This window comes from Lipophrys pholis (assembly GCF_963383615.2).
Source record: "Lipophrys pholis genome assembly, chromosome: 15".
Taxonomy (NCBI): Eukaryota; Metazoa; Chordata; class Actinopteri; order Blenniiformes; family Blenniidae; genus Lipophrys; species Lipophrys pholis.
Genome location: NC_137642.1, coordinates 19437024 through 19451679, shown reverse-complemented (window position 1 = coordinate 19451679; position 14656 = coordinate 19437024). Strand labels below are relative to the sequence as shown.

General features: G+C 42.2%; 1 protein-coding gene across 1 annotated transcript; it reads right to left on the bottom strand.

The window, feature by feature from the left end:
* Positions 1-1362: 1362 nt before the first annotated feature.
* actr2b (actin related protein 2b) lies at positions 1363-13825 on the bottom strand. The gene is made up of 9 exons (XM_080481303.1): positions 13699-13825; positions 10111-10221; positions 8126-8341; positions 7832-7904; positions 7277-7413; positions 6959-7108; positions 5021-5166; positions 4237-4369; positions 1363-2686 (listed from the first exon to the last, which is right to left on the bottom strand). Exons 1-9 carry the CDS (start codon positions 13744-13746, stop codon positions 2516-2518), a joined length of 1185 nt encoding a protein of 394 aa, XP_080337429.1. The 5' UTR covers positions 13747-13825; the 3' UTR covers positions 1363-2515.
* Positions 13826-14656: the final 831 nt, after the last annotated feature.

Here is a 14656-nt window from a genome sequence, read left to right as displayed (position 1 = left end):
CCTGGAACTTCATCAATGGTTCAGACTGTTGCTATAATGGTGTGGGGCAGATTTTCCTGGCAGACATCCTTTAGACTCCGCAGCATACCTCAGTATGGTTGCTGACCGAGTCCATCCCTGAACGACCATCTTCTGATGACGACTTCCAGCACCTTGAACATCAATTTTCAGATATTATGATAAATTCACTGGATTCAAAGTTACCAGCAAATGTATCCACGTCTATATGATCAAAAATAATCTGAGGAACAGATTCATTTATTTCATATGTCAGCAGCAGTCAGACGACTGGATCGAGTTCAAAGCTGCACAAAAGTACAGTCCATTTGTCCAGATCCACAGATGATGAATTTTGTGTCGTGGGGGGGAGAAAACTTCAAACAGCTCTTCAGAGGTAACAGTTCAGGGTCAGGAGGGAAGTGGCAAGAGTCGAGGGGATTAAAATGGAACAAGGCCGGAAGAGTCTGGGAGAGATCTTTATTTCAGGCACGGAAAGCGAGCCTCTTCCTTTGGTGGCGCCAGTCCTCGGCCACTGTTCCATTTCCTCTTCCTCCTTCTGGTCTCTGTACAGACATCTTCCTCCTCCGCGGAGCATCAGTCACCTTCGTGCCTCCATCCTCTCCCCCGTGTCGGACCTCCCATCCGATCCGACCGCTGCTGCAGCAACAAGAAACTCTTTTTCTTGACTTTTGGCCTTACATTTTTTTTAGGCATAGATATTTTCGATTACATCTCCAACCTGATGGCTCCAGTTTTAGATAATAAAGATTATTTACTCACATCTGAACTGTTGGTCAAGCAGATTTTAATCCCTGGTAATGTTCAGATTAAAGTTGCATACAGCTTTGGACCTGCATAATGACCACTTACAATACATCTTTTAACTACTGAACAAAGACCAAAATATAGAAGATAAATCTATACAAACATTAATTTTGTTTGATCTAAATTACTAAGGTAATATACATTTTACATTTAGGACCTGCTCATCTAATATAACAAGAAAAATCTCTATCTTCCCCATACGTGAACAGTACACACAACAGTACAAAACTAAAAAGTGACACAGGCGTCTTTATAAATCACTTTTCTTTATTTAAATCAGCGTTATGCTGTGAACAACACAGGAAAATAAAAACCGTGACAAAAAGAAAAGACATTAAAACATGAGATCCAGTTAACATTAACTGCACTTGGCACTGGATAGACGTTCATGGAAAGAGGAGAAAAAAAATATACACATTTATCATACTCCCAAAAAAAAAAAAAAAAAAAAAAAAAAATAAGGAAGTGCCTCCAGTAATTGTTAAGTCACCTGTTGGGAGTGAAAGCCTGGAGGACTTAAATATGTTCTCAACAGCATTTCAACTTCAATAAGATACCGTTTTATTTTTCCTACTTTAGCGATTCAAATACATCTCATGGTCACCCCGCCGCTGCCTCCATGTGGTGAATTTAACGGGACCGACGGGTGAGCAAAGGTTTGAAATGCAGCTCACATCCAGAGAGGAGGCAGAGGCGAGGAACAAATCACACCCCACCCCCCCACGTTGTCGTCGTCCCCACCCCACCCCCGTACCGTCACACACCCGATGTCAAGCTCAGGGGCTTCAGTTTGTGTATTTGTCCCTTTTGTAAATCAACCATCAATTCTTCATAAAAAGACATGGAGGAACTCCTGTTACCACAATACACTCCATTTACAATGGTAGTAGTGCACAGCAACGAAAGGAGAAAAAAAAAAATAATTAAGTTATATCCGACAAAGAAGAAAACAAAAGTAAATCCCTCTCCCAGGAAAAAAAAAAAATCATGATATCATTTATAAAAACCGACATAAAAATGTGATCAGTTCTCGCTCACCTGGAACAGATGCTGAAAGCGGCCCGTGGCGGTTTTGTGGTGGACCCTGATTGTGACATGACAGAAAATCTGCATCACTTCATCCCCTCTGGAGGTTTAACACGGAGGGGAAAAAACTTTCTGTGTGTCTGGTGGGTTTATTGCCCCCTGACCACCCCAAAATTTTTACTTCAAGAGAGACACCTCCCGTCTGGGGTTTTAACTTTCTCCACCAGCACGCCACAGAAATCCAACATACACCAGCAGTGCAACAGTAACCCTTCAATTAGCTTTCAGATCGACGGGGGCTTTTATCCAAGAGGGGAAAATCGGCTAAGATGGAATTGTTATTCGGGGTTAGCGAGGAAAAGTGTGAGTCAATCCTGAACCAGGAGAGAGACAGAAGGAGGCAGAGAGGTGAAAGAGGAGGAGGACGAGGAGGAGGAGGAGGACGACGAGGAGGGTGGGTAGAAGGAAAGCGGGGAGGTGACGTCTACAACCACCCATAATTCAACAGAATCGAGCTGAAACAGAGAAGAAGAGGGATAAATAGATATATACTCTGCGATGTGGGCAACGGGGAAATATGCGTGTGTGTGTGTGTGTGTGTGTCGGTGAATGTGTGTGTGTGTATTTAATGTGTTGTGTGTGCATCTTCTGTCCGTCCAGTGCTTTATCTGACGGTGACTCCGAGTTTTTCCAGCACGCGGACTCCTTTCTCCTGGTACTCCTCCCGGGTCAGCCAGAAGTTGTCCTTGTCCTTCATGATGTCGGCCAGCACGGCTCCGCCCAGAAACACCATGTGCTTTCGCCTGGGAGGATCCTCAATCCGGATCTTAAATTTCTGCAAAGCACAGAGGCAGAACGAGTTTAGTAATTCGGAGATAACCCGTGGAAGGTCAGCCCGGACTCCAACCGGGACATTCTTGATGGGCCACACTTAGAGACTATAAAGAGATGGGGTCATTTATGGTCGCTTCTGTAGCACGCTGCATCATATCTATCAGCAGCAATGAGGCAATAAAGAAAGACAAGTATGTGTCTTGAACCTCGGAATAAATATTAGAGGCATTTTTTTTTTTTTTTTTTTACAAAAAAACTTAATATTATTGTGACATTTTATTTTGGATGATTGTGAATATTAAATATACACAGTTGTACAGTGTTGAGATTGTGGTCACTTTAATGGCAATAAGCGTAATACTACATTGCAGGAAACATGGAGAAATCGGGCTTTACACAAGGATCTAACACTAAAAAACAAAAAAGGTTTTAAAAATAAACGAAAATAAAGTTTTTACTTTAAATCATCAATCATCAGCTAAAAGGCACAGAGAAACGCCAACATGAGGAGTCTGATTGACATCCATCCTTCATCTGAAAAATACTAGATTGGAAAACATTGAATAAAGCAAAAGTTTCTAACGGTGCTCAGGCTGCTCCTGTACCGGTGGCATGCTCAGTATGTCCAAACACTCCGATTTTCACCAAATAGGGTGAAGGACGCAGCTTGTGTTTGTTGTATGTGGAACTCCTAACAGAGTAACAAACCAACAGCTCACAGTTCAAGTGACACGTGGGCTGTATATGAGAGGTAGTGGAATATTGAGCTTTTTTTTCTCTATGGAAATAAGCTTGAACATTTTTTAGTTGTCTGATGTTCAGCAGTCAGGAGGAACATGCTGGATGTGATTCTAACTTTCTTGTAACGAGAAGGGTCGGCTTGTCATCGGACTAATGAACAATTTGAAATGCTTCTCTGATTGGCGCTGCACTATGACAGCTTCAAACTATTTGAAGGAATTTCTTTATTTTCAATAAAATAATGCTTTGTGAAATCACCTGTACCTTTGAGGCCCTGACCTCTGAACAGAATCTTCCCATTGTCACCAAAACGAGTGTTTGTAGCTACAAATGTTGTCGTCACAGTTCATGTACTGTAACTTAGCCCCTTGCACCACCTGGTGGCCATTTCTGTGAACTGCCCCCTTAAACAGACGCCATCAGCTCTGGTCCTCGCAGATGTGCGGTGAAACAGATGTGGCTCGAATGGTAGCTCCAAACAATTCAATGCGTTTCATTTATTTTACTGAACTGTCCCGAGTTATACAATTTAGTCACTAAACTAGTTCAAATAAAGCCTGGTAGCTTTTCTTTCTCACTGCTTCTCTCACATGTGGGAAAGAAAATCAGGCCAAACTAAAAGGTGCAGTAAAGCCAGACGCTGGTGAATGTGACTGTACGAGTGAGTTGGGTCGCCTCTTAATAACAACAGCAGCCTATTTTCGCTCACACAAGCAAACCCAACCCAAAGCAAACACGCTTGAATTAATGGCCCGGTCATTGTGCAGACCACATCTGAGCGGCTTCAACTCGGTGATGCTGGTTTCTTACCGAAAGCTTGTCCACGTCACCCTTGAGCACACGCTCCAGGTACAGCTGCTTGAGTTCCCTCTCCAGGCGGGACGGCAGGCCCGGGTACATGGTGGAGCCTCCCGACAACACGATGTGTTTGTAGAACTCGGGCCTGAGAGAGGAAGACACCAACAAGTCACAACACAATACAAGCGTGTTCGTCTTTACTTTTGCAACATTTTCAGTCTTCAAATGAAAGTTAAACTCAAAGAATATGACCAACGGTTCAGTTTGGGGTCCGAGTACGAGGCAGAGCAAATCTATCTATGAGGCAACTGAACGTGCTTTAAAGAAAGTTGGAAATGCATCAAAATGAAACGTTGAAGGAACAATAGAATTACATTACAGATGCATTATGACCTTGACTCTTACAGTGTGGGCCAAAGTGGACAGATAGGAAACAGCAGTTACTCCAAAAATTTTCTTTTTTTCCAAATCAACTATTGGCTTCTTAATTATTCATGAGCTTCAAACAGGATGGCATCTACAAGGATGACCGTGTCTTTTAATATCTTCTGTAACTGGCAGCAACGAACAACATGGGAACGGTCGCTCAGAAATGCTTCGTTGCAGCTCCAGCATGGTTTCATAGTGCTTCTGTGCAGGTTTATACAGCGAGCCCGAGATAACCTCTTTCAATAAAGAATCAACACACACTTTTGAAGTGTTGGGGAACTTCAAGTGAGCATTTGTGCTGTAACTTGTTAAAGTTATTTATTTATCCACGTTCATCGATAAAACGGTGCACTGCAGTCGGCCTCACCTGGTATCGATGTCAGCTGCTTGGATGGTATTGAAGAGGAGCTCGGCCACTCCGACGCCCTCCACGTTGATGAGGTGGGGCTGGAAGAGAGCCTCCGGGGCCTCAAACCGCTCTCCTCCCACCTTGATCACACGCCCGTCTGGCAGCTGGAGACACAAGAGATGAAAAGAAGGGAGAGACAGAAAAGAAAATATGTTTGAGACTGCTCCAGAGTGTGTGTTTTGACTTAAGACTAAAAAAACAAAAACACTGAATTGACTTCTCGAAGACTTTATCTATGCTGATGGTACAATTCAACAAGTTAGATCCCAGAAAGTATGGGCTCCAAACTGAGTGCAGTGAATGTGTGCGACTATAAAAAGGCTTCATTGAGCTGTGGGCAGTGGGAGGAAGTGGAGCCCAGCCACCGCCGCAGAAGTGGCTACACAGGAAATGATGTAACGCACAGTTCAGGGCCCTTCGGCCACCGTTACATTGCCCTCCTTGTTCCAGCACACGAAACGGTACTCAGACACACATGTTCACTCACCTCTATACACACACACACACACACACACACACACACACCTTCGGACCCACACGAACCCAAACACACACGGTCACAGTGCGCTCGGAGACACAACACGTGCTCGGCAGGGCGAGCAGTAACACAGACTTCAGGACCAACGTTTAGATTTTGTGGTTCCCTCTGCAGGGAAAAGGACCTCGGAAAGAAAAGCAAGCCTGATGGAGGAGCACCGAGTGTTTGAGTCCTGCTGAAAACGGCTTGTCAGCAGCCGGCATGTGGCAGTCCACTTCACACCGTGAAGAAACCGATGAACTGTTTATATAACAAGTAATTATTTAAGACAATTACCGCTTCTTTTCTTTAGAATGAGATAACCGAATTGTGAAACATTCCGGTGAGAATTTCATTAAGACTATAAGGTGTGAAATACTGCATCATTCTGTTCAGTTTCACACCTTTTCACCAATTTTATTAGAAATTGTTTGAATGTCATGTTTTTTGTTTTATTTATGACTTTAATTAGTTAAAACCCTAAAAACCTTCAGAAAGATGCAATTCAAGTATTTCAAAGAATACACTAAAAAGGTTTAGCTTCCCAGTAATTTGAATTACTTAAAAATAATGCCACTTTTGAAAATTGAATCTATACTGGCTAGCTGATAATTTTGAAAATTGATGTATATTGATCATTGTGGTTTAATCTTAGATATTGAATGAAGAAGAGATGTCAAGTTAAATGAAATGAAAACCCTCAAAAAACATAAAAATATGTCCATCCTCAAACTGATGTTTGTATTTGCCATTGCTCCACTTTTATATTTTCTATACAACATGTAACTTGTTAAAACTGGGTTGTACTCGACTGTAATTATAGTACCTATGGCCTCAGTCTGTTTTTATGACATTTTCATGGAGCCTGCATTTTAAAGTTTCTTTTTAAGTCCCTTGTTCACGGGTTCTTTTCGAACTTGGTTCTTTTTTTTCTTCATGAGAAACTTTCTTGATCATATGGAAGCTACCTTCTGACCTCTTACATTTTCCACCATGACACCAGAATTAAACGTCCATCTTCACTGTTTTACTTTGAATATTACACAGAATGTCCACATGAGGGCAGCAGCTGGTTTTTATGCTGGTTTGCCTGAACACCTGATGTGAGACAAACAGGTTACATAATGAGCTCAGCAGCAGTTGAACAGCCCTGTGAGATAACTCACACCCTAACCTGCAGCCATTCAGAGTGACTGCACACTTTGATCCTACACGTACACCACTGTGCAAACGTGTTAGGCTGGTGTAGCATAATGCCACTAATCCAGCATTTTAATCCCAGCAGGAACGGATCAGCTGGAGAACACTCCTGAACATATATCTTCACTGTTTAGAAGATATCAATTCATCTGCACACATGCACATTTATTGGCGTTTACCGTGTATGATTCCACCAGCACGGTGGTCTCCAGCGCCAGCTTCTGTTCCTGCTCGATGTTGTAGCCTACATAACACAGCTTCTCCTTCATCATGCGCACCGTCTCAAAGTCTGCAGAGTGATTGAAGGCGTAGCCCCTCAGCAGCAACAACTGCAGAACAGAGAAAGAAGAATATTCAAGATCCCCATAATTTATGAATGGCATGACGTTAGTCACGAGTTAGTCTGGGCCATTATGTGGGGACTTTGAAAACCATTTAATTCATAATGTCAGATGTGTTCTTCAACAGGTGATCCTGCTTTCCAATGTTTTGGATACCTTGATGAGGTAGCGGGTGATGTCCCTTCCTGCGATGTCGAGGCGCCTCGTCAGATGAGGCAGACTGAAGCCTTCGTACACTGGACAAATGTGCGTGACACCGTCACCCGAGTCCACCACCACACCGGTGAGAAGGCCTGCAACACAAACACACACCGGTTCGTCTACATTTCCATCGAGTCGGGCGCAGCCGTGAGATTTATTTGGAGTGTTAATGATGCTGGTCAGGAAAATAAAAACACCAAAACTGTAAAAACAAGAAAAGTAATGGAACACTTTACTGAAAGCTACTGAATCTTTAAGTGAATTGTAGAGCAATATAGCTAGTTCAGCTGTGTGTAAGTGTAAATAGACCAGCAGGCCATCTTCTCCTGAAAAGATACAGCCATCACTTACCAATTAATACCAAAGCGGTCCAGACATCTTATATATGACATCAAAATAGTCTCAAAACAATTTCTTGCAAAGTTTTAGAACTTAAATGGCAGTTTTGAAGCTTTTTTGTGGGGAGGATGTTTAAACAGAGAGATCTGTGAAAAGAGATAGTCCACTCACCTTGGGCATACAGTGTCAGCACAGCCTGAATAGCAATGTAGACGCCTGTAAACTGGTAAGTTTCAAACATCACCTGTAACAAGGAAAGAAAGAATAAGTGCTTGTTCATTTAGATACTCACACACACCACTTTTTCACATCTAGTTCCAGAAGGAAAAGTCTGTCTTATGATCAGACAGTATTCGCTGCTATACTGCAAACTTAACACTCCATGAAATCATGGACATAAGTGATTTAACCAGAGTGGGACAACGTCCACAAGTTGAATTCTCTCAGGCAATAACGCTCCTGTACCTCGATGATTTTCTCTCGGTTCTTGGTGGGGTTCATGGGGGGCTCCGTCAGCAAGATCTTGCAGTTGCGGGAGTCGATGTTGAGCTTCTCCGTGCCGAAGGTGTAGTCCCACAGGTGCTTCATGTCATCCCAGTTCCTGACGATGCCATTCTCCATGGGGTAGTTGACCTCCAGCATGGAGCGCAGCTCACTGGCTTCGTCCCCCACCATTAGGTCCTGGAGGAAGAGTGGCAAACACAACACAGATGAGCATTTAAAGGCACCACAGAGCAGCCCTTCATTATGTGAAGCCCAGTTTGGGCCTTTGCAATATCACCGTCACTCAGGATGAGCACCAAGTATCACTTCAGCTTGCCTGCTGGTTGGCTAAAATCTGAAAAACCCATCACCTCTTAGATTTGCATTAACACTAGCCATCTGCCTGACCACAACAGGTGCATTCATGAAGCTTGTCGATGTAAAACCCGGTTACCCAGCATGCACAAGGCATCTTTTCTCCATGCATGTACACCCTGGAAACGCCTCCCTTTGGCTACAGTGAAACACTTGTGTTATCCTCATGCAATGCGGCCTGTCTGCCGTGTTAGCGGTCGATGTTAGCCACACAGTCAAGCATCTCGCGTCCCGCTTGGAAACATCAAAAAGCCTACTGAAGGCAGCCATTTTATGGGTTCATCCTGTGAGCTTTGGCATTAACAAAGTACCAGTCACAGGCATCGCTTCCATGTGGTCTTTATAGGAACAAAAAGAATAAAAAAAAAGAAAGAAAAAGAAAAAAAAAAAGAAAAAGTGAAAAACAGATGTGTTTCCGACTCTCAGCTGGCTGCCATGCATCCTCGCCTACTCACACTTCCTCTGCACTTTAAGTAGGTGAAATATCTGCAGATCACTTGGGACATGAATAGAAACTGGACAATACATTAAGAAAATGTGTTTGCGGCTTCATACACAGTAAATAAATCTGTGACCAAAAAAAGCATCATTAGAGGTGATGTGTTCCAGGTGCAGCTGAGATTTTAAGATGTGAAATAAGCAGGATGATCGAGGGAAACGTGATGAGCCACGAGATCAGAGGCTCCGAACATGGAACTGGTCCAAAATCTCTTTTAGCACTCCATCGATAACAGCTGGCCTATGATTCATCGCATCTATTTCTGCTAACACGTTCAGCCTAAGGGAAGGAGTGCATTAACACAACGTGCTGCGCATCTATCGCAAACTCCCCGCGACTCATCTGGCCAACGACACTCCAATACAAAGCCAAAAACAATCAAAGCAGTTCAGATGGAGAAGAATGTAATTAGAGTTAAAAAAAAAAAAAAAAAGAAAAAGAAAGAAAAAGATGAAGGAAAACAAAGGAGAGAAATAAATAAATAAAGATCAAGACAAGACGGAAAGCTGAATTTTCAGTTGAGATCAAAACATGGCACAACTCTGCAGCAGGCAAGAACAGGAGGCACACACCAACCTGAACTTACCATCTTCTGGGCATTCTACTTCACCGAGGGGGAACAAAACATGGAGGGACAGGAAGGCAGATATAACAAAAAGAGAATGAATAAACAAAAGAATTGGAAAAGACGGGGAAGAGGTAGAGACAGACTCCGAGCTAAAACCATGAGAGAACGTCTCTGAACCCAAGCATCCGGTGTTTTCACATACTGTGTGCGTCTCATCAGCTTCTTCCTGATGGCAATGGACTGGAGATAACCCATCATCTTACAACAGGTTCACACAGTTATGGAGGCTGTTCACTTTTATTACAGTGAATTACATGAAAGACTCGCTATAGTTGTGTGTGTTCCAATCAGAAAATTACTCAACTTAAAGCAACTATTTCATCTCCTTTTATCAGACTTCAAGCTTCACGGCAGCTTATAAGTTTTAGGTTTCCCTGACTGATGGCAACCTTGAAGCCGAGACTTTCATATCGAGCAATTAAAAAGAAAGACATTTCAATATCAACCAGGAGGGCCCGTACTTACCTTAATCTCAATGTTTCCCACTTTGGCTGTTGAGCGAATGATGGGCCTGCCAACAAGCGCAGGGAAGATGTGCTCAGGGAAGTTGGAGCCTGCATAGCCGCACTTGACAAACTACAAGAGAGAGAATCACAGCAGATAGGAAGTTATACAATCTTAGTGAAATGAACTGTATGATCAAGCAGAAAAAAAGAAAAAGAAGAAACATAAAAGGCATCACCATCATCCTGCCGAAAATAGGTTTCATGCACAGTACTGTGCTAAAGTATGTTTCTGGTGGGCGAACAGCTGCATGTGTTTATTTTTACATCGCCAAGCAGATTGCAAAGTGAACTAGCAATAGATGAATTGAGTATTTGGTGTGATCGCCATTTCGCCACTCCGAATCCTTTCATTTTACGCTCCAGTCCCCCCACAGAAGAGTGAAAAGCTGACAGCGCATTAACTGAACCAAGCAGTTTACCGATAGTAAATTAACTAGTTTGTGAAAAACAACAGCTCATTAATTTTCCCATGATGTGCCTCGTTGTGTCATTCACACTTGACTGATTAATTAGCTCGTGATTCGGCTGTAAAACAATTCTTATTGGTCCTAATAATAACTGTCCAAAACAAACATTTGAACTATTCAAAATGTTTCCATTTGTTTTGGTGCAAACAAACACAAATGCACAGCAAATGTTTATATTCCAGTATTTTAAAGAAAAACACACTTCAATTAGACAAAAATGTCAAATTGAAATGAATAGCAGCAATAAATGACAAAATAATCTCTCAGTTTCATTGTTCTGCTAAAAAAGTGAAGTGAGATGACATTGTGAATTATATTAATCAGAATGCTCCTGTGGGCGCGACGATCGTTTTCTACTGCAAATTTAAAGTCACGATATGAAGCGAATACGTGGAGATCTGCAGGATCAGGCTGGTAATGTGTGTCAGCGTTGGCTGGTGTCTCCTTCATAAAGTCACAGCTCAAAAGTTTAAATTACTGGATTCTGCTGGATATGATTTCATTTTCATCCCAAGAGATCATATGGAGATAAAAAGCCTGAATCAAGAGTTGCTGAAAACTTGGGCTTTCACTTTGAGATTTAAATGTCGCAGCAAAGTGTTTGAACCTCAGCTTGGTGTGCGATCCTCCTTTACACTGCACTTTTCCTGCATACTCATTTAACATCTTGAACTATTTCCACACAAAACTGCTGGCAGCTGCATTTGTGTGGTCACTTTTTTACTGAGCGGTCGGACTTTCTCATTGACATGAACACTGATCCCATTGAGGTGCAGGCTTACATGCACCAAGAATATAATCTGAATCAGTCAATGGCTCAATCCCATAATGCTCAGCTGTGTGATGTTGGGTGTTTGTGACCTGCACAAACTACAAACTGTTGGACAGGGCCAATCTGATCAAAAGTGTTTACATGACAATATTATATCAGACTGGCAATTGTTTGTATTTCTTATGGCTAATTTAACGGCTGCTGAATCAACTCTTGCTTGATTCAGTTCATGCTTGTTGATGAGTTGCAAAAAAGACACTAGACACAAGAAATGAACCAAATAGAGCGCATGTTTGCAAAGACAAAAAGTGAAGTCAAAATGTCAGCTTTTGAGTGGACGACAACATGAGGCAGCCTGCAGAGCGGTGGAATATGCAGCTGAGGTTCACTCGTCTCACTTCCTCTTGACTTTACAGTTCAACCACGACACAAGGCGGGCTTCTTTCTTCCCTCAAGATTCTTGAAATAGTCAGATCTCAAAAAAAAGCCTTATTAGTCAGTAACATGCTGAGCCAACATCCTCTTTGACTGCTGACACGGTTTAGATAAGGAAGTGGCTCAGCTCTGAAAGAGGTGCTTTTTACCTGGGTTTGCAGAGAAGATATCAAGTGCAGGATTTGCTTATTTTAACAAGCGATTACAGTTGACCACCACAGTTTTATACATATAGTGGTGACACTCCAAATCTCTGACTGATAGTTGGCTCCTATTTTGGCGAGGGCTGCTTTGTTACCACAGGCAGATCACTGAATAGGCATACCAGGCACAAGGCCAGGGGCCTCAGAGTCACAGGACCCCTGATCTTGTCCTTTCTAACTTCGGTTTGGTCCAACTCTGGCTTGAGTCACCATCTCACAAAAATCACATCATTGTCCTGGGTGAGTTTCTGCAGAATTTAGATTGCTCTCTCATTTTTTCTTCACAGATGCATTTAACTGCAAAAGTAAGTGATGTAATTAGAATGTGGTGAAACAGCTCATCTGTGAAAAAGTAAGGCACCAGGGGGAAATTTCTTCTTCTTTTTTTTTTTTTTTAACATATTTGGAAAACTGCACACTTGATCAATTCTTAACTGTCAAACAATGTTAAAATTTACTTTTAAAGTCTTGCAATACAAAAACGTGAAGCCCCAAAAAAAACTGCCAGAAATTAATGAATGAAAACATCTCTCAACTTTAGAGAGTCTTGCAATCAAACTTTTCAAACAAATGAATCTAATTGACCATCAACTGATTCATGCTACATCTATGCAGTAAGTCGACTGAGCAACACACTGCATATTTTAGTTGTGTAGAAAACTGGATGTTTTAGGCTGCATGCCAGATTTCAGGAAAAACGGGTCAGTGCATTTTAACCCTTTTCTGGGATTTATAAGAGGATGAAGTGGAAATCACCCAAACGAGACATAAACAATTGCCAGATACACAAGGTGACTCCTAACGAAAGTTGATAGGCATGCAAAATAGAAAATTATGCTGTCTTTTCATCCTTGTTGTCCTGAGCCTTGATCCTGTTATTTTTACTCATAATCTGCCCGTATTAGGAACATTTGTGATTACATAGCTACAACTTCCTGATTGATCAAGAACCCGTCAAAAGCCCTAAATTCCTCTTTGAGCAGCGCACGTAAAGACACGAATACCCAACTGAAGAGGTTCGATCGTGTCATTTAAACCTGACAAAATCATTACCAAGTTGAAGCGAGTTGCAGAAAAGAAAGAAGAAGAAAAAAAAGGTGGTTCCTCAATTCACCTGGCACGGCCTAGTTACCGTTACACATAACTAAACGATGAAGGTTCCAGACGAGGGGAGAAATCGAGCTGCGGGCCTCCAACAGGAAACCAAGAGTGCAGCGAAAAGAGTGAATGTGCAGATTCCGTGTGGTTTTCCTGGAGAAAAGTGTGAAATGCCTGGCTGCAGCTGGCAGACAGTCGGAACCAGACAGCCAGCTGTTCAACGCCAGCTAGCAGGCTAGCTCGCTAGCAGCAGAGGCTCAGCCTCCGTTAAACAAAAGCTTTCCCCGGTTGTTTAAATGTTGGGGACTGAGTAACCGAGTAGGGTGTAGTTTCAGCTTTTATCCGCGCTTTCGCATCCACTCTGCGAGCTTTTCCCGAGTCTGGTCTGGATGAATGAAAAAAAATAATAAAAAGCCCAGCAGGCTAACGAGGCTAGCTGGCTAGCTACACACCCAGTTAGCTCGGAGGCTGACAGCCTCACTTCCTGATCGCGAGAACTGCTCGACATTAACGGCTCCGTTTCACTGCGGGACGCGGCCCCGCCGCGCACCGGGCACACACGGTGAACTCACCCCGGTCCCGTTGTCGCAGACCACCACTTTCCTTCCCTGGCTGTCCATTATGTTGAAGCCGAGCCGCCGTTGAACCTCCCTCAACTTTCTTCAGTAAGCAGGAAGGAAGACAGCGCGAGCCGGCCGCGAGGAGGAGGAGCAGGAGGAAGGGAAGGGTGCTCATCCGGGGTGGAACACACAACACAGCCTCCCAAATACACAACAATCTGCACCAAATGGCTCAGAACTGCACGTCAAATCATCCTTTTTCAGCCAACACTTAATGTGAAATAGAATATTCGACACTCAAACTTCATCCTCATTCAATGTATAGAATGAAATACCAAATGTTCTTCTCACGTTCTTCAATAATCTTAAATTAATGACATTAAATCTCTATTTCTCTCCAATATATATATGAAAAAAATCCTTAAAGTACCTTATGTTCCTCTTATTAAATGCATGGCGCCTTATTTTACATCTTTCTTCAATAAATCACGACTTCTGCCACAAAACACATTATTTTACATTCACAGGGTCCAACCTATTCAAATTTACCACATAAACAATTCATTTTACATTTATCCAGTCCATTTATTCCATAAAATTCATGATTTAACATTTACTGTCTTTGATATCTTTATATTTGTGCCACGACACACCTTATATTTCAGTCTTACAAACTAAAATGTTCAAAAACAACACATAAAAAAACGTTGTTTTACTTTCACTGACTCTAATATCTAAATGTACCACATAAACTAGTCAATTTACATCTACTTGCGATAAAGTGCCTTATCTTTCTCTCCTTAAATATATGACATCTTATTTTACCGCTATGTTCCTCAATATCTCAAGATTTCTTCCACAAAACACATTATTTTACTTTACTTGTCTAACTTTCACTGGCTCCAAGAGATTCAAATTTACCACATAAGCTGGTCCATTTCCATCCACTTCAATATACAGTGAATACATT